The sequence below is a fragment of the Euleptes europaea genome, chromosome 1 (genome assembly GCF_029931775.1).
Source record: "Euleptes europaea isolate rEulEur1 chromosome 1, rEulEur1.hap1, whole genome shotgun sequence".
Lineage (NCBI taxonomy): Eukaryota > Metazoa > Chordata > Lepidosauria > Squamata > Sphaerodactylidae > Euleptes > Euleptes europaea.
The window spans coordinates 87,865,065-87,888,419 of NC_079312.1; the positions used below are offsets into that span (position 1 = coordinate 87,865,065).

The window sequence follows — 23,355 nt, forward strand, 5'->3', positions numbered from 1 at the left end:
CACCATTTGACAATGGGAGAGGTGGAGGATTAATGTTTTTATAAAAGAATGAATAAATAAGTAAGGAAGACTGATTCTACCTCACTTTGCTTTATATCAGTGCAAGATGACTATAAAATTAAAGGCAATATAAGCCCTTGAGTTCACCCCTTTGTTCACCCAAGTGGCTGTAGATTGTCACAGATGGCAGTCTTAAAAGGCAGTGAAACATCTGTTCATATCTCCAACTTTTTATAGTATTTTTCTTTTGGCCAGTGAACATACACTGTGTATCCTTGGGGGGGGGGGGATTACTGAGGGAGGCCTTTTGAGAAAGCACCCATCTCATTGGCCAAAGATCTGGGATTGCCTTTTAGAAGGAACAGGCTAATAACTTTCTCTCCGCTTCTGTCCAGGTTTAAGGATGGAAGGTTAATTGCCAGCAGACAGTCTCAGTATTCTATACAGATCAAGGATGTGACAGAGCAGAATGCTGGCACTTATACATTGGTTCTTAGGAATGGGCTGGCTGGCCTAGAGAAGCACATTAGTCTCCAGCTGGTGGTCAACGGTAAGACTGGAGTCACCCGTGAAGTCTGATAGCCATTCATCCCTAGGGCTGCTGAAAGCTACCATAGGCCCTCCATATGACCCTAATCCAAACCATGTGTCTAATTTTTGTCAATTTATATTTGTACATGCATATATATGTACATTGTATATGCACCAATATAGGATACACTTCTTACATCTGACAAAGTAGGCTGAAGTTCACAAAAACTTCATATCACAATAATTTTATTTAGTAAATCAATAAGAAATCTATTTAACTTAACCCTTGTACCATTACCTAGCACAAAAGCCAGAGCAAATTGGGTTGGGTGGTGGTGCCAGATGAGAAGTACCTGGATCATTGGAAATGATTCTGCTAATATGTTTTCTAAAAACATTGTCATTTGCCATATAACATGAAGCTTGATGTCTACAGAAGCAAAGCAGCATTTACAAAGCAGCATTTAGATATCCCATCAGTACAATATCCCACTGCCTGAACAGTGTTTAAAAGGTACAAAATTAGCATAATCAGAGCAAGCTTAAGGTTTTCAAGGTGAAGATGGAGAGCTTGTATAACATAATAGACGGAGTGTCAGACTTGGGTTCAAAGCCCTGCTGAACTATGAAAGTTGCTGGTGGCCTTGGGCCAGTCTTCCTCTCATGGATCACCCATAAGATACATGGAGCTGCCTCTGCTCTTTGTCTCTCTGGTGACTCTCCTTATAACATATTCCACAAAAAGTGCATGGCACAATGTCATTGTGCTGAACATCCTGCCTCATCCCATTGCCTGGTGGGGGTAGGAAACACACACCACACATTGTGTTTTAATGTACATTACAAAGAAGGGAGATGCAAAGTGATGCAGAGCTGTGGCAGCTACTTGTCTGTTGTTACATCTAGTTCTGTCCTTAGCGGTGGTTTGGAGCAGTGAACCCTAATCTGGAGAACGGGTTTTATTCCCCACTCCTCCATGTGACTGGCGGACGCTAATCTGGTGAACTGGGTTGGTTTCCCCACTCCTCCACATGAAGCCAGCTGGGTGACCTTGGGCTAGCCACAGTTCTTTCAGAACTCTCTTGGCTCCACCTACCTCACAGGGTGTCTGTTGTGGGAAGGGGAAGGGAAGGGAAGGTGGTTGTAAGCCAGTTTGATTCTTCCTTACGTGGTAGAGAAAGTCAGCATATAAAAACCAACTCTTCTTCTTCTGATAAAAAGGGTTAAAAACCATGTTTGCTGGAAGAAGGGTAAGGTTAAAAAAAGGTAGGGTTAAAAATAAGGCCTTTTATGCAGGGACATTTCCCTGCTGTCACTTCCCACTGACTGGTTTGGGGCTTCCTTTTGATTATGCAATGCCTTTTCTGCCCATCAGAGGTTGCTTCGGTCTCCCCACTCGTTTTGCCTGCATTTTCTAGATTCTGACTAAAACAGCATTTGAAAAACATGGGCAAAGTGCGCAGGGAGAGCGAGGCGACCTCTGACGAGTGGAAAAGGCATGCATAATCAAAAGGAAGCCCCAAAGCAGATGGCGGGAGTGACCGCGGGGAAACGTCCCTGCATAAAAGGCCTAAATCTCCATGCCTCAGACCTCTTTGCATCATCACAGGTCATTCAGTTTGTACCTGGACCCAGCAATGCCCTTTACAAGTGTGAGGGCCCGGGCTTGTGCGCTGCTTCCATTAGAGGGGCCTCCCTTGAACTGACCCAGGAGGCTGTCTGGTGTGTCTTTATGGTAGAGAAAGCCAGGGATGGGATCAATCAATGTGTCCTAAGAAAAGTATCCCTCCTTGGTTTTCTAGGCTGGATCTGTAATCCTTCCTCTAATGCATTCTGTCTGGAAAAATAATCCCTTTCCTCAATAGCTGGAGAGGAGCCACACTGATTCTGATTGAGATGTACATACACATTTCACATCCTGCTCTCCCTCATCAGGTGCTTGACTTATTGGGGGTGGGTGGAGGTTTTTAATGGAATCTGTCAGCCCCACCAATTTGCCCCCCTCCCCTTTGGTAGCTATCTAAAAACAATAGCTAATGGGGCTGTTACAAAAAGAAGGGGAAGTGGGATTCCCATGATCACCTTGTAATTTGACTCTCATCAGCTTGTGCAACATTTCCTGACAGAATGCCATTCATTTAAGTGAAAATATCCTAGAAGATTGAAGATTTTAAATAAAACATTCTGGGACAGTCTAGAAACGACAATAGCAAACCTGAATGTTAAGGCTGGGCTGTTGGCAAGTTTCTACAAAGAAGGAGAGGAAGCAGCAGGAAGTTGCAAATCAAAGGTGAAATGTGAATGGGAGAAATGAAGGGGTTTTATTAGGACCAAATTATTTGCAGTTTTATATCACCATGATGTCAACATACTAAAAAGGGATGAAATATGTAAGACTGCCTGGAGCTGGTCCAGCACTTAAGTGGTTTTAAATAAATAAAAAAGACACTCCCATGCTATAAAAGCATCTAATTTTAGCTTCCACAACTTTGCCGGTCACATTCAGTGTTTAATTTCCAAAAATTAAGGTGCCAGGTTGCTGGATGTGACAGTGTCGTTATTTACCACTGGTTTGCTTGTAAGAAGTTAAGGGTTGCTTTAATCAATGGCTTGGGCAAGTGGAGGGTGGGCACAAGTACCCCCCCATAACTGTTATTGCTAAGGCTGATATGTTTATATTTTGCTGTTTCAGTTCCTCCACAAATCCATGAGAAAGAAGCATCTTCACCAAACATCTATTCCCGTAAGAGTCGGCAAGCGCTCACCTGCACTGTCTATGGCATCCCAGCACCAGAAAAAATCCAGTGGCAGTGGAGGCCTTGGACACCCTGCCGAATGTTCTCCCACCGCAGTCTGTAAGAGGCTCTCCTTCTTAGACCTTCCCTGGATTCAGAGCAGCCCATTCCTGGGGTGGGGGTGGAGGGATAGATCCGCGATGGCTGGGAGCGGCACAGCAACTGCTCCTTCTCAGAGGCTTCCCAGCCACTGCAGGGGGGGGGGAGCCTTTTTTAAAAAGAAAAAAATGGGAAATGCCCCATTGCAAACAGTGAGGCTGCGCCACCAAAAAAGGTGACACATCCACGCTGCAGCTCAAGGGGGCATTCCTGATGCGAAAGGGATTAGGAAGCGTACAAACATCAGCCCCGCCCCTTGGAACGGCCTGGAAACGCCCCCCAACACCAGAGCTGCCTGCCGCTTCTGGGATTTAGGTGCTGCCGTGGCGGCAGTGGAGGCCCGCACCGCTCTGGGGTGCCCAGGCACCAATGTGTGTGCCACCCGGGACAGCGTAAGTGCCCTTTACCCTGGATTAAATGGGCAGTTATGCTGGCTCCTATGGTTTTACCCCCCCCCCCCACTCAGGAATGCACTCTAATAGAGAGAGGGTGGCCTTGGCATGCTTCTGTATACCAATGCATATGATGCAGAGGCTGCTTTAAATAATATCACACGGTACCTTTCCATGCAATGAACTCTTTTGGTGCATTGGCTCCCTGTACATGTTGGGTAAGTTTGAGCAGCTATTTTGAGATCAGCTGTAGGGAAGAAAACTAATTCATTTCAAGCATACTGTGCACCTGGAAGAAATGATACACATGAAAGACACAAACTCTTCACTAGAACTCCAAGTAAAGGAGAAATTTTAGATTCCGCTGTAACTGATTTATAACTATTATCACAAATGTGTATTATTCTTTAAATATTGTATAATATGTGGCTGGAGACAGACTGGAGCATGATTAGTGAGGCAGATTTATTTAACCTTAGAATATATCATGGATTAAATCCAGGGAAGGGGAAACAGGGTAGCAAAAAAACAGGTACAAATGAAGTACAAAAGTACTTTTTAAAAACTTAAATACAATCCGTCTCCGAGCAAAGGAAGCCTTAACACAAACCGAAGTTTCCAATAGAAAGAAGTACTGCAGAAATATCCAGGAGAGACAATGGCTTGTGGTAAATGTGGCATATGCCTGAGCATAAATTCTTATACAGCGTGTAGGGAAGAATTCAAGAAATGTAGGGGGGTGCAATAATGTTGCTGAAATATGTAAAACTAGAGAACAAAACTAGAGAACAAAAATCTGAAGACAAGATGTGTTTACACAGGGAAATGAAAACCCATGTCATAATTTTATTAGTACACTAAGAGAAATCCTGAGCACTTTTCTGGGTTTATGTCCCATTGAATAAAGTGGAACATACTTCTGAGCACACCTGCGCAGGATCACTCCCATTGATTTCTCACAAGTTTCCTTTTACCTAAGAGCTGTAGCTATTGAGAGAAGAGAAATTATGGAAGAGCTCTGTCTAGTCAGATCAGGGTTCACCATTCACCAATCTGGAGTATGGTTCTGTGGGAGGTTAAGGCGTGAAGGAATTGTTTGAATTGTGGTTATTTGTATAGTAGTGCAAATTGTTGCAGAAGCGCTGTTAAGAACTTTATATAACATCACTACTCTAAATGGTTAATGAGTAGGAATCAAACTGTCTTACCCTCCTTTAGACAGCACTATCAGAAGATTTTTGGGGAAAGACAGAAATATACAAAGAGGCCACCATGGTAGAGAAGAATGTGAGAGGGAACAGTATGGACCTTGGTGGAAGTGGGGTGCCGCTATAAATACTGATGCATAAATGTGCTGTGTGACTCACTGAGGAAAGAAGGGCATTTCCAGTCCCATCAGAGAGCTTTGTGATCCTGTCACAAAGAAGAAGAGTCGGTGAATTATGAGCACTGTCTCCCAAGGCCACAACATTTCTGCTTAGCCCAGAGGATGCAGGAAGCTTCATCATGATTTCCTGTTGTTTACACATTCTCCTTGCAATGGGATAGACTAATAGAGCTCTCCCCCACGCCTTCCCAGCTCAAAGATATCTAGTCTTTGCGTCCTTGGGAACCACTCTAATGTCCAGACAATTTGGGGGCAAGAACAATGAGACACATTTTTGGGCCACCAGTTGCCTATCCCTGTTCTAGTACATACCCATATTATATGGTGTTTTACACCTGATGCTGATTTTCCAGTGAATATCACACAGCGTTCTCTCTTCAACCCTTAAATGATGGCTAGCAGACCTACTTTTTGCTGAAAAATCCAACATCTCACATTTTGAGATGTTGAAGGGCTGTCATATGGAGGATGGTGTCGAGTTGTTTTCTGTTGCCCCAGAAGGTCAGACCAGAACCAATGGGTTGAAATTAAATCAAAAGAGTTTCCGTCTAGTCATTAGGAAGAATTTTCTAACAGTTAGAGCGGTTCCTCAGTGGAACAGGCTTCCTGGGGAGATGATAAGTGCTCCTTCCCTGCAGGCTTTTAAGCAGAGGCTACATGGCCATCTGTTAGCAATGCTGATTCTATGACCTTAGGCAGTTCATGAGAGGGAGGGCATCTTGGCCATCTTCTGGACATGGAGTAGGGGTCACTGGGGGGGTGTAGGGGAGGTAGCTGTGAATTTCCTGCATTGTGCAGGGGGTTGGACTAGATGGCCCTGGTGGTCCCTTCCAACTGTATGATTCTATGATCTTTTCATATTAGAAACACAAACCCATAAGGCTTTGAAGCTTCAGATCTGCCTACTGTACAACATATTCCAATTGCAAGAATATATAAACGTTCTCATTCACTACATAATAGTTTTATAATATCCCATCCTACGGGTTTCTCCTACACCCTTCTCAACAGCCACTTTCCCTGCTAATGAGCTCTCCTGTTTCTCTATCTCCTTTTTCATGGTTTCTGGATAAAAAGTAGCAGGAGGAGGGCTGCACGGCGCCATCAGCGTGACCGGATGCCCGAATGCAAGGACTGGAAGGATGTATCGCAGCAGGATGCTGTGAACCCCATTGAGAGTATTGACACCTGGACAGAGTTTGTGGAAGGAAGGAACAAGGTGAGGCCATTCCCAATTTCCTTTCTGTACTGGAAGGAGGTGGAAGAAAGAGATCTCAAACTGATGGGATGGAGTCTTCTCAGAGCATACCAATTTTAGCGTATTTTTAAACACAAAGTCATCCTGAGCTGGCTGTACCACAAGGTCCCCCAGTTCAGCAACTGTTCGTAAGCTTCTCCAAATAGAAATTTGCTGCATCCCTGGAAAAGTTGCTGGAGTGGACAGAGTGAGGACTCTGTTTGGAAGGGAAAGTTCTCTATGCTTTTTGCTATATGGTGAAATCACATCGTGAAGGAAGTAAATAAATAAATGGTGAAAGTGACATGGTGAATCCAACTTCACCTTATAAAGCTGAGCCGTATACGGTTGTTTGCATTGCCCTAGAGTTGAATCTGAGGATTCTGCTCAGTGGAGCAAATGCTTTATATGCTGAAGTTTCAAGTTGCTGCCAGTCAAAGTGATAATACTGAGCAAGACAGATCAAAAATCTGACTAATATAAGGTGCTTTAATATGGTTTGAAGTGAGTTGTGCATAAATATGGCCATTTCTTTGCCTTGAGATTGGGAAGGGGTTACTCTCAGGCATACCTGGAGATTTTCAAAGACAGTTTTCAAGTCTTGTATCATATAGGCCCAGGAGGCTATAAGACCAAGGCCATTTATGTATGGGAGTTTTACCTGGGGTTCAATGCTCGCTCAACACACACTTTTCTTTTCCAAATTCAAAAATCGCTGTGCAAAGTCACCAAGCTCAAAACAGGAAGCATTTGACTCCCCGCCCCTTGAAACGCTGCTTTGTAATTGGCTGTAGTACTTACTGTGAGAAAAACGTTCAGTTCCCCTCTCTCCACAGCGGAAACCCAAGTGCCGTTTTAAAAACCAATAGAGCTCTTTGAAAGGAACAAGGTGGGGGGGACACCCAAGCATCACTTTAAAACCCATTTTTATGTGACAATGTCTGCTCAGAAAATAGTACTCCATGTGGGAGACAAAAAGCAGGAAGCATTTGAGTCCCCGCCCCTTAAAACACTGCTTTGTAATTGGCTGTAGTGCTTACTGAGAGAGAAACATCAACCCCAACCCCCCAGCTCCCCTGTCCTGCGCTTTGGCTTATGCATGGTGATTTCACATGGGCAGATCTCAGGGAAGATCGAAGAATCGAGTTATAACAGGAACAGGAAGACCCAGGGTTTGCATGGGATGGGCGCAAGGTCATTTCTAATGGACAGAAAACTCATGCATAACTCCAAGGAAAACCTGAGTCGGTCCAGGGGCAAATGGGAGTGAAAGTACCCATGCATAAAGGACCAAGAGACCCTAAGCCAAGAAGCATCTACAAAGGCGGGCAAGTCAGGACTCTAAAGTGAGAAAAATAGCTTGATTTGAGAACTGGAAAGTTAGGGATATTTTCCATTAAAATTTCTATAATTTCTATAATTATAACAAGGATCTTGACTGCTATGCTTGATGCAATTCGTAAAATATCTTGCCACCCACGTCACACATGGCTTTCACTTTTTGGCTGTTTGTAATGGCATTGAAATATCTAAGGCTAATGACAATAGGAAAGGTGTTACTGAAATATGTGTCAAAACTCAAGCTGTTGAGATAGGTCTAAGCAAATGGAATATTATTCTTACTGCCTTTAGAAGTTCTTTACTGTCTCACATACCGCTGCTTATCTTGGGTTAAAGTGAAACAAGAAAGTGGTTTCTTTAAAGTAAGACTCCATATGCTTAAGTTGCCATTTCCACTCCCATTTATTCCCCCTCTGTGAATAAAGATAGACAATATTAACAAATTTTGGGGGGTGAAACACTTGCCAACATCTGTTATGTCCCAATTCCAGCATAGTATTTTGTGTTTGTGTTTTTGGGAATTATTTCTTTAGAAGCATGCATATGAAAATATCAAAATAATGATAACATTTCAAGTATTTGTTAATGTTTGTTTTGGAAAAGTTCAGATAGCAAGAATTTAGGAATGGGAGATCACAATGAACTGGAAATAAGCAACATAGATACTGAACAACTTCAAACAAAAAGTCCAAGTGGAGTGGTCTGAATTAGCAGTATTGTGGATGGGGTTTATTTGTGTTTATTTTTTTAGTTTGAATATGTATAGACCACCTCTCCAGAGACTTGCCTAAGGTGGCTCCTTATGATAGGATTTATGATGTCAAGATGAACTTTCTTCCCACATTACTGTCTCTGTATATCACTGTCTCTATTTGGTAGAGGTACTCATAGCAAAATTGTACATGAACAGAAACCTGCACAACTTTGCGCTTTTTTATAATACCTTGTGTCCCCTTTCCACCAGTCAATCACTGTCACATCTCTGTACCACTTCTCAGCAATACTTCCAACTGGACGATAGACCAACAGTGCAACTCTGTATGAAGTTTCCGTAGTTGAAGGCCGCTGAAACTGACAGGCTTAAATTACTGTAACTCTGCATAGGAGAGTGCTGCTAGGGTGTTGACAGGTTTCATTAATTAATTTACTTAAAACATTTCTATGCCACCTTTCCACTTGCTATAATGATAATTAAATATTTCTGGAAGCTAGAAAGTTTACAGACAAGGCTAATAAATGGCTAATTGAAAGGATAGAGATAAATGAAGGGCTGTCATATAGAGGAGGGTGCCGAGTTGTTTTCTGTTGCCGCAGAATGTCGGACCAGAACCAACGGGTTGAAATTAAATCAAAAGAGTTTCTGTCTAAACATTAGGAAGAATTTTCTAACAGTCAGAGTGGTTCCTCAGTGGAACAGGCTTCCTCGGGAGGTGGTAAGCTCTCCTTCCCTGGAGGTTTTTAAGCAGAGGCTAGATGGCCATCTGTCAGCAATGATGATTCTATGACTTTAGACAGATCATGAGAGGAAGGGCATCTTGGCCATCTTCTGGGCATGGAGTAGGGGTCACTGGGGGTGTGGGGGGGAGGTGGTTGTGAATTTCCTGTATTGTGCAGGGGGTTGGACTAGATGACTCTGGAGATCCCTTCCAACTCTATGATTCTATGATTTCCATATACTGAAGCCAGGCCATAGGCAATAGCTAGATAGCACAGCAGCAGACCCAATTCTGGTTCTGTTAATTTTATATTAAGCAAAGGGACAGTTGAAAGTACAGCAGAGGAGGGATCTGAATCCATCCCCCACTGTGCCCAGCCATTATTCTCCCAGCCAGGGTTTCCTATAGTTTTGGAATGCCAAGGAGGTGGGGAACAGCTACGGCAGAGCAGTAAAAGGATGAAAAGCAAAGACTGTGGAGGGTTCAGTAACCCCCCCCTCCCCACCCATGCTGCATTTTAAATCAAACCCTACTCCACCTCTTATATATACAGTTCAGCCACACACTTAGTTTTTCACTTATGGTTCTGCCGCTGTCATATCTGATTTGGCCAGGGCAGCCCTGAACATGAGAAGTTCCATTGGATCTTATACTGCATTTTCTCAGTGGAAGAGAATTTTACTTGCCATTTCTGATGACCCTGTCAAAGGCTAGTCAGCATTTTATAGCTGGTTTCTTTCTGTAATCTCTGGTGGCAATAAGTGCCAGAGGCATGCATGCTGCTCTATTACTAGCTTCCCGTTCAAGGTGAGAATGTCAGTCACCAATCATGCATGCATCATAGTGATCTAGGCTAAAGAACAAACAAATGGCTCCCAGTTTCCTAAAGTCACTTCCTGTTTTCATACGAACCTCCAAAATCACATCCTGTTCCAATGTCCCTGTCAGGAGTTCCTCCCAGGAAGAAAGGAGGGAGGGAAACTATTTTCTTGTTGTTCTGTTTAAACTTGGTTTAGTAATTCAACAACTAAACCAAAAGAATGAACTTTTTTTTTCTGAACCTGTGATTCAGAAAAAACAAGTGATTTTGAATACTGTGGCTGTAATTTTGCATAGCTTCCCCCCCCCCCTTACGTTTGCCACCTCTGGGCTGGCAAATTTCTGAAGATTTGAAGGAGAAGGCCTGAGGAGAATAACGAGGGAGCTCAGGAGGGATCTGTTACCCTAGATTCCACCCTCCAGGGCAGCCATTTTCTCCATGGGAACTGATTTCTGTTGTCCGGAAATCGATGATCAGTCCGCGAGATCTCCACGTATCACCTGGAGGTTGCCATCTGTAGTTCCCCATTTTATTTTTTCATTTCGTTCCCTCTCTGCCACCTCTTTTCCTGGTTGTCTATATAACTATAATATCTAGTTTTTATTTTCCCTACCAGTTTTTAGTTAGGAAGATGACGAATATAAAGAAAATGTTTGTAAATATCCTGAAATACTGATTTAACTGGTTAGCCCTTCAGATAGTTAGACTCTGGAAAAGGAAAGTGCTATTGCTTGGGGGCGGGGGGATTGGATAGTAGTGTCCCTGGCTGACCTTTTCATTATATAGAACCATTTCTACGAGTGTATTAGACGGTTTCTTGTGCTTCGTGCCATTAGAAAGGTCTACCTGCTGATCACAGCACCACTGTTCCAGTTTAACTATGCAGTTTGGTACCAGTGTTGTTCTTGTTGTTTTTTGGCAGGCTGGTTTCCACCCACCAACCAGCTGAGCATTGGGGGAGGGCAACAGCCGGAAGTGTGCCCACTATAAGTGGTCACTTGGCAATCCTGGGGAAAACTGCTTTCACACTTCCTCCAAACAAAAAGAACTAGAAACGTACCTTTTTTTTTTTTAATGAAGGCCTGACATATTTGTTAGATCTCCTGTTTTACCATTCTGTAGGGATATAGCAACAACATTATCCTCTCTCCTGAAAAGTTGGTAAGGAGTCGTGAAGGTCTTCCACCTCTCCATTATAAATTTCATTCATATTTCCTTCTCTTCCTCTACTAGACGGTCAGCAAACTAGTCATCCAAGAAGCCAGCATTTCTGTTATGTACAAGTGTGTAGCCTCCAACAAAGTTGGTCGCGATGAACGCCTCATCTATTTCTACGTGACCAGTGAGTATCAGAAAGCAAAAGGGATAACTCCTTTGGCTTTCTGTGTGACATTTGTTCAAGAAGTCCATTCACAAAAAGTGTTTGAAAAGACCTCCAAAAATCCTTAGCCTTTTTTGGAAGCCATTCAACTGAGTATTAATCAGACTACTGTTATCTTGTGCACACAAACATCCAATGGCCTGTGCTAGTGTGTGCATTTATGATCTCAAGAGAATTTAGATGCATATCATTGGAAGACACTGATACTTTGATTAGACGTGCACGAGGTGGACTAAAACAAATTTTTCAAATTCAAAATGTGTACAGTTTCCCACATTTCTGTTTTTCAGATGTATAATGTGTGAGTAGTCTCAGAAATTAACAAAACTTTAAATTTGGTAGTGAAACATTCAGATTTTTAAGCAAACACACAGAAACTGGCAGTTTGTATTTTAGTTTTCGCTTGGCAAATGTTTGTATATTTTTGTACCAGTATGGTGTAGTGGTGACTGTGTCAGACTAGAATCTGGGAGACCACGTTTCAAATCCCTACTCGGCCATGGAAGCTTGCTGGGTGACCTCGGGCCAGTCACTCTCTTTTAGCATCCTCACAGGGTTGTTGTGAGGAGAACGATGTTGTAATTTGCTTTGTGTTTCTATCAGAGAGAAAAGCAGGATATAAATATCTAAATCAATAAATACATTTGAGCATCCGTATTTCAAACTGCTTTCTCATTCAGCGAAAACAGTCTATCTACGGGAAACTGCCCAATGTGTAGATGGTTAAAAGCTGGCTTGGTTTCTCCTGCAGAGCAAAATGATACACATGTTCTGGAGCCAGAAGAGAGAAAATACGTTGGTCTCTTCTTAGCATAGGTCCCTGGTCATACTTCCTGTGAATGAAGAGTTCAAAACTCTTCAATACAAATCTGGAAAATGGAATTGAGAAATGTTTCTGGAGTAGTGGCACCCCCTAGTGCTCTGTTCCCGGCGTGGAATGGTTTATTTTATCCTGGTTTCATTATTTAAACTCAGGGGTTGTTTCCTCAAAAGTGGTATTTACATATGTAGCTGTGATTGGAATGATTGAAACCAAAGAGTCTTTTCTGCCTGGCAAAGAAAAATAAGTACTGCGCGTACAAATAGGAATCCATGTTTGTTCACCAATGAAAGATCTGACCCAAATGTTTGTGGTCTTTTATGCGTGGCTGTTTCACTCGCTGTCACCCCTCCGATGACTTTGGGTCTGTGTTTGGATTATGCATGCCGTTTCCGACCGTCAGAAGTCGCCTCGCTCTCCCCCTGCCTTTTCCCACATTTTGCCCACGTTTTCAAATTTGAGATAAAACAGGTCCCTCAAAACACGGGCAAAACACAGGAAAACACAGGGGGAGAGCGAGGCGACCTCTGATGGTCGGAAACGGCATGCATAATCCAAACAAAGAGCCAAAGTTGTCAGAGGGTAACAGCGAGAGGAATAGCCATGTGTAAAAGACCTGAGAGATGGTGAAATTTGATCTTAATTTAAGCTGAACCCTCCAGTGCAATGATTACATTGCTGTTTGCTTAATTTTCACCCACATATAAAGATGTCATTGTCATTATTTCCTGTCTGTAGTGTTGTTTTATTTGTGGATGGATTCTTCTGTATATCTGAACAACTCTAAAGGTGCTTAGGAAGCCAAGATATTTGAAGCCCAGGCTTCATATTAGGAAACTGGAAACTTCCACTGAGTATGCATTTATATAATGATGTGTCCACGATCAGTAGTCAGTAATGGCCCTCCCTCCCCCTTCACAGACTTTGGCTTGGAAGGGAATTAATTTTAATGTTACTGTCTTTAATTTACAAATGTATTTTAAGAAACAAATAAATGTAAACCGAATACTATCCTATAAGCATAACCTGACATAAGCTTTAAAGCCTCAATCAGACATCTGTTTCCTTACCTTGGTTCCCTGGTAGCCATTCCAAATGGATTTGAAATTGAGTCGCAGCCTTCGGAAGAGCCCATTGAGGGACAAGACCTGAGGCTAAGCTGCAATGCTGACAACTATACCTATGAGAACCTGCAGTGGTACCGGCTCAACCTCTCCAAGCTGCATGATGAAGAGGGCAACCCGCTGGTCCTGGACTGCAAGAATGTCCACCACTATGCAACCAAGATGCAAGGCGAACTGCACTTCAAACCTAATTCCAACTATGCTGCCTTGACACTTACCATCCCAAATATTTCACTAGAGGACGAGGGAGACTATGTGTGTGAAGTGCAGAACCGGGAGAACAGTGAGAAACACTGCCACAAGAAGTATATTTCTGTGCATGGTAAGGACTACACTGAACAGGTTTGTTTGGATTTTGAGATGCTGAAAGAGAACCCTTGGTTGGGCAAAGATGCAGGGAACTGTTACCACTTACTGTCAGATTTATCCTAGTTTGGGATGAGTTGAAGACAGTCTACTGTGAAGTTTTTCCGTGCATAGAGATAAAGATTATCCCATGCTAAATGCTCCAGATCGAACAGATAAAGGGATACAACAAAAACTGCCACCCAGTTGTTGCTGATATAACATTCATCTCCAGGTGGGAGAGGGCTATACTCCAGAAAGAAGCGGTGAGAGGAGGGAGCCCCCAGCCCACTACCTACAGCCCAATTCAGATTCCTTAGCTATAGTTAAGCATTTGGAAATATGGATTTGGAGCCATTGCAAAATTTCTGCTTGCACTAGAGCTCTTGCACAAGCAGAAATGCAAGAGAAAGATTGCGAGAACTGCTTTCACCAAATTAAATGTATTGTATCCCCACTTGTGTTTCTACTTGTGCAAGATCTTTTGCAACTAATTTCTGGGCACTATAATATACAAGGAGGGAAAGTGTTGAGTGTTTCACAAGCTCTTGAGTAAGTAGAACTAGTTATGTGTCTACTCGCACATCGCTAGATCCAAGCTATTATGTCTTCACCAGCACTCAGATTTAGCTAATGATTGCCTATAGAACCTTAATAGTGCAGCTTCTTGTCACACACAAAAGTTATATCTGAGAAGAAGTGCACCATTTCCTCTGCCTCTAGCCTCGCTATATCAGAGCTGTTTTATGCATTTTGAAAGCATAAAAGTTGCATGGTTTCTCTGTGCCTTCTGCTCATGGTAATTTTCTGTGCACGTACTGTAAAGTCAGAGTTATCTACATGCCTATAGTTTTCATATTTTACTCTTGACTGTCACCATGTTGTTAACCGCCTTTTTTATTGGGTTGCTACTGCTTTAGCTCTGGAAGTCCCAAGGTTGAAGCAGAATCTGACAGACATCTTGGTGAACGTGAGTGATTCCATAGAGATGCGCTGCAGAGTTGATGGCACACATATTCCAAACATCAACTGGTATAAGGATGAGAAGCTGGTAGAAGAGGTGTCAGGTATGGCTGACTGAAGAGATCTGTGGGTGGGAAGAGCGGGATGTGAATTTTCCTGCTATGCACAATAACTGGCAAGGCTCTGGGTATAGAACTCTGAAAGTTCAAATGACTGGGGTTTATGCCAAGTAAGGGTACATAATTCATTCAGTTGTTCCAAGTTCCAACACCAAAATTGGTGTCAATGTAATGTAATTCATATGACTGTTAGAAAGAAGTTCTGAGTTCCAATCACAACCAGCCATGACATTCATTGGAAGACAGGCAGCCCATTCGTGGATACGCGTTGGCCAGGAGTGGCGCAGCCACGCCGCCTGCTCAGAGGCTTCCCAGCTGCAAAAAAAGTAAATAAAACAAAAGAAAATAGAAAATCCCCCCAAAAAACCCATTGCCTTTACCAAGGCTACACCAGCAAAATAGCTAGTGTAGCAACATCACAGTGTGAGGGGCATTCCCAGGCCAAAGGGGTTAGGAAGCTGCCTAAAGGCAGCTCCGCCCCAAGGAACACCCCGGGAATACCTTCCAGGATGTCGGCGTGGGGTGTTGCGCCATTGGAATGCCATCAGGAGGCTGTGGCAGCATCTGAGCACCATGCTGCCACTGGCATCTGGGGGGCCTGCGTAAATGCCCCTGTGCCAGCATAAGCACCAGTTTATCACGGCGTAAAGGTGCACTTACGCCAGCATGGGATTACACCGGCTGCTCTGGGCATTCTGGGGGCTATGCTGATCTCATGAGGTTGTGAAATAAAATGGAAAGAAGCCCTATGGACAATACCCCGAGCTTCTTGGAGGAAGGGTGGGATAGATATATAATTTAGTTAATGCTTCAGAGTGTCCATACATTCTACTTTGCTGCAGTTGTCTGTGTGCACATATATCCAATGTAAATCCCATATCATCTGTTTGTAGTTAGTAAACAGAGACAGAGCCATAAGAGAAATGCAGTGTAAAAATTGTGAATATGTTTCCAAAGCTCAGGCAGGCAACTTAAATTTTATTCCTGTCATTTGTTTTAAAGCTTACCCCCTCCCTTGCCACCTCCAAATAAACATTTGTGCTTAAAATATGGGCAACAATCCAAAGGCTCCGTTTGCATGCTTACAAAAGAAACACCACACATAGCTTGAGATGCAGGTCAGGGGGGGGTTGTGTGTAGTTTTCACCATTGTAGTTTTCATTGCTATAGGACGGTATTTTTCAGATAAACAGTTTGTTTCATCATTTGTAAAATTTAAAACTTCAGGAAAATTTCTGAGAGTACATGCAGTTTTCATAAGTGGCTCCTTTAATTCTACTGATCTGCACTGGCAAGTCAGCACATGTTGGAATATATCTCAGAGTACATTTATGCTGTAAAGGAAAAATAGTGCAAAAAAGACTTGTTTCATGGATTGGCAAACTACCATTCATCCATTTAAAGTTGTATTGTATATATATTAACAGGCTGAAAAAAATAAACTATGAAATTGCCATGTGTCTCTGATACTATTAGGAAACTTCTCAGACTTCTGGCTATCAAGTCTTCAAAAATTGACTGCACAGATTTTGGTTTTTATCCATGATAATGGAAACTAAAAAATTGCTTCTGTTTACCACAAGAAAGCTGAGAATGATGGTTAAAGAAACTGAAATCACTTTGGACATAACGGTCAACTATTTGGTTCAGGCTTCTGCTCTTTGTAGGTTAACTTAATATGAGCCATCCCCAGATTTCATTAATTCACACCTCTAAATCTTTATCCTATGCGTGTTTCAGGGATTGACCTGGCAGATTCCAATCAGAGGCTGAGTATCCAGAGGGTGAGAGAAGAGGATGCCGGTCTCTACTTGTGTAGCGTCTGCAATGCCAAGGGTTGTGTGAATTCCTCTGCCAGTGTCTCTGTAGAAGGTACTATTGCTAACTTCAGTCCCTATGTCTCTAGAGGCAAATATTTTTTGGAAAGAAAGGAAGCAGAAAGAAAAAGATATTTTATTCTTGCATTTCTATCCCACCCTCCTTCCTGGCAAGCCGGGCTCAGAACGGTTAACAACAAGATAAAACATATATTAAAACATACTTTAAAACTATTCTTCATTATACATTATGCTTATGTGATCAAGTTCACCTTCTTTACTTAAACTACAAAAAATCAAACTGTACTATTCTTGGCCCAACCAAAAAGAAACCTAGCGTATTCCTATCAGTATTTCTTCTTGCTCACTTACTGTTTGCACTCAACATATACTTTGTATTGCTCCATGTATGTTTTGAATTATCTTCTGCTATTTCTACTATTGTTCTTCCTGACCTATAGGCTCAGATGACAGGACCAATGTGGAGATTGTTATCTTAATTGGGACTGGTGTCATTGCCATCTTCTTCTGGATTCTCCTAATCCTGATCTTCTGCAACATTAAGAGAGTAAGTGTCCTGTTTCACCTGTTCTCTGACTGATTCTCATTTGGTAATCCACAGGCAGAGCCATGAACAAGAGATAATTTCACCAAGGAACGACATTCCCAACTCAGTATTTCCCCCTTTTGTGTGTTGAGTTTCCTCCTTGAGGGAGAGAAATAGCTGGTTTTCATTGGAACTTAAAGTGGCTCCAGCTATTTAAACTTAATACCTTGCTGTGGAAGGAAAACCAGAAGAACCTAGATAAACAGATATTTTGCCCTCATAATGTTTCCCCTGTCTCAAACCAGGATGTTTCACAGCCAAAGGATTAACACGCAAAGGTGCCTGACATTCCTTGTGCAGGAACTAATGGAGAGAATTGTAAGAATTACCATTTTTGCCAGGTTAACAGAAAATATTTTCTTTCAGAGGCATACACATTTCTGCTGGGATGAGGCATAACAGTATTGTTGTTGATATACCAAACCATCCACTTTCCCCCCTTGCTTTACCAGGGTAGAAAAAGCTAAGCGTAAAGGTGTAGAACTTGAAGGAAACAGCACAGTGATACATGCTTGTTCAAAATGACAGAGGCCTACCAACTTCTCTTTTTTCCTGCAGCCTGCTCATGCTGACATTAAGACTGGCTACCTTTCCATCATTATGGACCCAGGTGAAATTCCCTTGGAGGAGCAATGTGAATACCTACCTTACGATTCTAGCAAATGGGAGTTCCCTCGGGAAAGGCTCCGGCTAGGTAAGATGCAACAGTGTTGAACGGGTGTAATTTTTTTTTTGCCAAATTCCTGTGATTCCAATTCCCATTTCTGATCATTTATATCCATTACAGAATACACCTGTTATCAAAAACTCTCAGAATCCAGGGTTGATCTCTCATCAAATCATCCATCATCATATTCAACGGCCTGTTCTCATGCATGACCTATTTGCAGCAGCCAAAAAATCAACATTGCATATAGAAGACAGGCAAACACTGGATAGACCAATGATGAGTCAGTCTAGTCCAAAGAGTGGCCCCCACCTCTCTCACACACTGTGCTGAAGGGCAACAAATGGCACCTCTCTTCAGCTAGCTATTTCCTTCCTCTGCTTTGTTGCCACTGGGTCTGTTTAATTTCCTCTCATGCCCTTTCTGTGAAAAGGCAGCCACCTGGAGATGGTGAAAACTCTATCCCTTCCTCTTCCCTTTTCACACCTTTTCTTCTTTTTGTCCCAGTTTCCTGTTTTGTTTTGGTCCTATTCACAGTCACAGATTTATAGGGTCTTTGAATACTTACACAAAACAAGTTCCTCTTTTTTTTTCTCATTCCAGTCCTGCTTTTATCTTGTTCCTTTTCTCTTATTTTTCAGGTAAAGTCCTAGGCCATGGAGCCTTTGGGAAAGTGATGGAAGCCTCTGCATTTGGAATTAATAAGTGTAACAGCTGTGAGACTGTGGCAGTTAAAATGCTCAAAGGTAGGCAAGATAAATGGCTTCTGGTAAACATCAGAATAGAAGTTGTCTCTCTGGAAACATCCGTCTGGTTAAATATTTTCCCTGAAGACAACTTTTCCATGATTTAAGTAAATCCCTTATCATCTCCTGAAGACCACCTGTGCTTGCACTAGCAGGAATTCTGAGACTGATGCCCCTTCACTGAAAATAAAAGTGATTATCTTCCTTCTGAATGCTCCATTTCTTAGTCTTTATCATGTTGATATCCGATAATCTGTTCTTCCCAATATAGCCTTCAACTAAAAATGTTTGAGTAACAATCTTGTAGCTGCCTAATCAACTTTTACCTGATTACATTAATTAATGAGCTGATTGAAATAAGTACTATGCTATTCAATTAGGGTAATATTTTGAAAGTGTTTATTAAAATAAACTAAATAAACAGAGCTGACTCATAGTAGCTATAAAGGTCAGATCCAGGCAAGAGGTAAGACAGGTTCCAGTCCAGGAACATCAAGGCAGACTGACAGCACCAAAATCAGAGGGAACAGCAAGCTCATAATGAAAGCTATCCTTGAGAAGGTCATCTGCTGCTCCGTAATAGGTGTTTTTAGGTGATAATTTACCAAGAGGTAACTTGTCAAGGCACCCTTAGGGTTGGGAAACTGATTGGGTTGCCAGCTGTGGGTTGGGAAATATCTGGTGATTTTGGGGGTAGATCCAGAGGAGGGCAAGGTTTGAGGAGGAGAGGAACTTCAATGGGGTATAATACCATGGAGTCCACCTTCCAAGGGAGCTATTTCCTCCATGTAAATTGCTCTCTGTTGCCTGGAGATCAAGTGTAATCCCAGGAGATCTCCAGACACCACCTGGAGGTTGGCAACTCTAGAAACAGACAATCACCCCCCCCAGAGGCCCCCATGAAAACACAAGGTCCTGTAGGATAATGAACACGTGAACACATGAAGCTGCCTTATACTGAATCAGACCCTTGGTCCATCAAAGTCAATATTGTCTACTCAGACCGGCAGCGGCTCTCCAGGGTCCCAGACAGGGGTCTTTCGCATCACCTACTTGCCTAGTCCCTTTAACTGGAGATGCTAGGGATTGAACCTGGGACCTTCTGCGTGCCAAGCAGATGCTCTACCACTGAGCCACAGCCCCTCCCTTGTTTCCTGATGGGAGAGACACCTAGAAGGAGAGGAGTGCAACCTTCTCAAACAAGAAGCTACTCTCTACTGCCTTCTGTTAGCAGAAAATGAAAGATCATACCAGATGCTCTTAAGGTGCTCTGGGAGCTTCTGGAGCACTCTCCCTTTTCCTGAGAGGTGGGGTACCGAGGAAAGTCATCTCTGCTTTCACAAGATACTTCCAATAAGGAAATGGGAGGTGGGCCAACATCTCTGATTAGTATACTGGGCCTTCTGCAACTCTTGGGTAATCCCAACACCAGCCCTGGCAGTGAAACAAGGTAGTGCCAAGAAAAGTGGGAGGATTTTAATTTTATACCAAGGACATAAAAATATGTCTGTTTTGTGCATAATCACAAAGTTTAATATTGTCAGCTGTAATTGGCAAGCTGGAACACTCATGGCCAGGAAAAGTCTTGTTTTATAAAATGGTTTCAGGATCTTTAAATTAATAACAGATGTTGCTAATGAAAATAATATCTTTCATCTCAGCCTTTTAGTCTTCATAATTCGATGCTTGGATTCCACTAAATAGCATAGGAAAGAACTTCCCCTGGTTATTTCAGAGGCTTTGACTATAGTAGCATTTATTTAAAGCAGAAGCTGAATCCTGAATATTGGTTGTGGAAGTCTTACCATTGTTCTGAGTTCAGTAGCAGTTAACAGCCTAAAAGTAACTTAAAGGATCATTGCTGGCCCTTTTTCTAACCCTATCCATGCCCTAACCTGACCTGGATAGCCCAGGATAGCCTGATCTGGTAAGTTCTCAGAAGCTAAGCAGGATCAGTACTTGGATGGGAGATCACCAAGGAAGTCTAGGGTTGCTAAACAGAAGCAGGCAATGGCAAACCACCTCTGAATGTCTCTTGCTTTGAAAACCCCACAGGGTCACCATAAGTAGGCTGTGCCCTGACGGCAAAAAACAAAAGAAATCCCATGCCTGTCATATACCAGTTCATTAAACCCCTCTCACGGTTCATCTGTGATGCATGGGGAAAGCGCAAGCACCTTGTCATGGCAGTACTAATAGCTTTTATGCCAGGCTTTGGGCTGAGATTCCACAAATGTAGGACAACTTGCATAGAACCAAATGCTCCTTTGAATGACATTTATACAACCTAAGCCTTCAAATCCAGATCTGTTTTAAAATATAAATGCAATGAGGTGTTACTATTACAAATCACAAAACTGTAAGGAGCAGAGGAGATAATAAAATGTTATAACTCCCTGGTTGTAGGAGAGTGAAATTTAGCCACACCAGAGCTGTTGTTGATAATATGAAAAGGGATGTGGATGACATTCTCTAGTGGAGCAACAGCAGAACTGTTAGCAAAACGGGCAGCTGCCGGTAACTGCTCAGATACTCCAGGTGACATCCTTTGCACAGCATCTGTTCTATGGTCCCTTTGAGCATTTAGCATGCTGTTCATCAAAATTAACTTGTGGGTATGAAATCCAGCAGAAAGCTCCGACCCCATATGTTTCAGTCAGAATTAGGAGCATTGAAACCTTTTGAAATTCTAACCTTCCCGCCAAGGGTCTATTCAAGTGAAACTGTGTGGAGCCCACTGGGTACTCACGTTCTACCTCCAGAGCCCCTGTAAATTGTTGTTACATTGGAATATGGCTTTCAAGAGTTCCTCTCACTTTAAAACAAATTGTCCTTTACTGAAGGGCAAAAGGGGTCCTTGCAGACTCCAATTATATTTGTTTGTGAGGGATACACCACTTTCCCCCCCTTCCGCTAGCCTGCAACAAAAATGAGCACAACAATGCAGCGACACTCCCAGAAGGATCAAGGAATGTATGATTACAGCTATATTGTACAGTATTCTTAGAAGAAAATTTTTGAAGAACAAAGACTGTCCTCTGCTCAGTGTAAACAAATAATAGGCTTATTGCCTGGAGACATTGTCAGTTCTGTGTGGCTGCAGAGGCCATCCTTTCCTCCCTCTTAAAAAAAAATAGAATATAACATGAAGAGAAGAGTCTCTTTTTATGAGCTTGCCATTACTCTCTGGTTATCAGTGTTGGTACAAAGACTGTGGATTGTCCTCCTAAGCAAAATTGGTGGTTAGGAGGCAAATGGTGCTCACGAATGAAGGTGTTTTGGAAATCCTTTGGCTTAGTACATCCTGCGTTGCACATTGTGAAATAGGGAATTTAATGACTCGGTTGGCTTTTGGTGTAATTTTTTTTTTTGCAACTTTCTAATATTTGAGGACATCAGTAGTTCATAAGGCAAGGGTTAGATATTGTAAACAATTATTATGGAGTATATTAAGCTCTCAGTGAGCAAATGAAGTTCAAAGTAGCCATGTTGGACCAAGAAAAATCTAATAACAAAACTCATGTAATAATTAGCCTTGATTAATTCCAACAAAAATTCGCTTAACACAGTACAAGCTTTTGAGTTCTCCAGAACTCTTCATGCTAGATGTTAAAGGAGGAGGGGCTGGTTTTCAGGCCATGGCATTTCCTAGTTTGCTTTTGTTTAAGAGTAGTTTGCTTCTGTTAAACAGCTGTGCAAACCTAGGAGGCATGGTAATGTTTATATATGTGTGTGTGTGTGTGTGTTTTTATGCCCTAATATTTTTTAAAACAAAAGAAAAGTAGTTTGAATTAATAATAGGGATATATCTAAGTGAAGCTAGGAGTTGTAATTAAGAGGTAATGGTCATATTGTTTTCATCTTTGCAGAAGGAGCTACTGCAAGTGAGCACAAGGCACTCATGTCAGAACTGAAGATCCTCATCCACATAGGAAACCACCTCAATGTAGTTAACCTATTGGGTGCCTGCACCAAACCTAATGGTAAATCTTCTTCTTGGTCTGCTTTGATGGCTGGGCTGTCCCATTCACCAGGAAGTCCTAGGCAATTACCAGGGCAGCAGAGGTGGAGAGGGGCACCAACCTACCCTCACACTCTTGCAGTGTTGTTGTCTGCTACAGTAAGCAGCAGTCTTGGGAGGAGCTCCCCAGCCTCAGTGAGCAGCCCTGGAGAGCCTGCTCTTTCTGTTCCTCCTGTCCTGTCCATTGGAGGGCAGGGCAGGATGCAAGTTGGGAAGCCCTCTTCCTCCTTCCCTCCACCTTTCCTCACCAGGTAGTAAGGAAGATGTCCAGTAGCTTCCTGCCTCCCATCACCACCTTGTCATGGTGCTGGGGGCAAGGAGGACAGGCACTCGGGTACTAGTGGGAACATAGAAACATAGAGTTGGAAGGGACCTCAAGGGTCATCTAGTTGAACCTCCTGCACAATGCAGGAAATTCACAACTACTTTCCCCTCACTCCCCCGGTGACCCCTGCTCTATGCAGAGAGGAAGGTAAAAAACCTTCAGGATCCCTGGCCAGTCTGGCCTGGAGAAAAATTCCTTCCTTACCCCAAACTGGCGATCAGCATTATCCTGAGCATGCAAGAAAGGGCCACGAGAGCACTAGCACTGAGTCATCCCTTCCTGCCCTTTCTCTCGTGATCTGCCTAAATTCACAGAATCAGCACTGCTGACAGATGGCCATCTAGCCAATGCTTTAAAGCCTTCAAAGAAGGAGAGCCCACCA

General features: G+C 42.7%; 1 protein-coding gene across 4 annotated transcripts in view; it reads left to right on the top strand.

The window, feature by feature from the left end:
• Positions 1–23,355, top strand: part of FLT4 (fms related receptor tyrosine kinase 4) — a 93,026-nt gene that overhangs the window by 55,435 nt on the left and 14,236 nt on the right. For 2 of the 4 annotated variants that reach the window (XM_056851632.1, XM_056851648.1), the window contains exons 9-19: positions 396–550; positions 3,224–3,386; positions 6,282–6,423; positions 11,272–11,380; positions 13,326–13,685; positions 14,629–14,775; positions 16,531–16,662; positions 17,069–17,175; positions 17,773–17,908; positions 18,523–18,627; positions 22,497–22,610. In XM_056851632.1, coding sequence (XP_056707610.1) covers positions 396–550; positions 3,224–3,386; positions 6,282–6,423; positions 11,272–11,380; positions 13,326–13,685; positions 14,629–14,775; positions 16,531–16,662; positions 17,069–17,175; positions 17,773–17,908; positions 18,523–18,627; positions 22,497–22,610 — 1,670 coding nt within the window. The remainder of the gene's footprint in view (positions 1–395; positions 551–3,223; positions 3,387–6,281; positions 6,424–11,271; positions 11,381–13,325; positions 13,686–14,628; positions 14,776–16,530; positions 16,663–17,068; positions 17,176–17,772; positions 17,909–18,522; positions 18,628–22,496; positions 22,611–23,355) is intronic. The other 2 variants (XM_056851640.1, XM_056851656.1) reach the window with 2 other exon arrangements.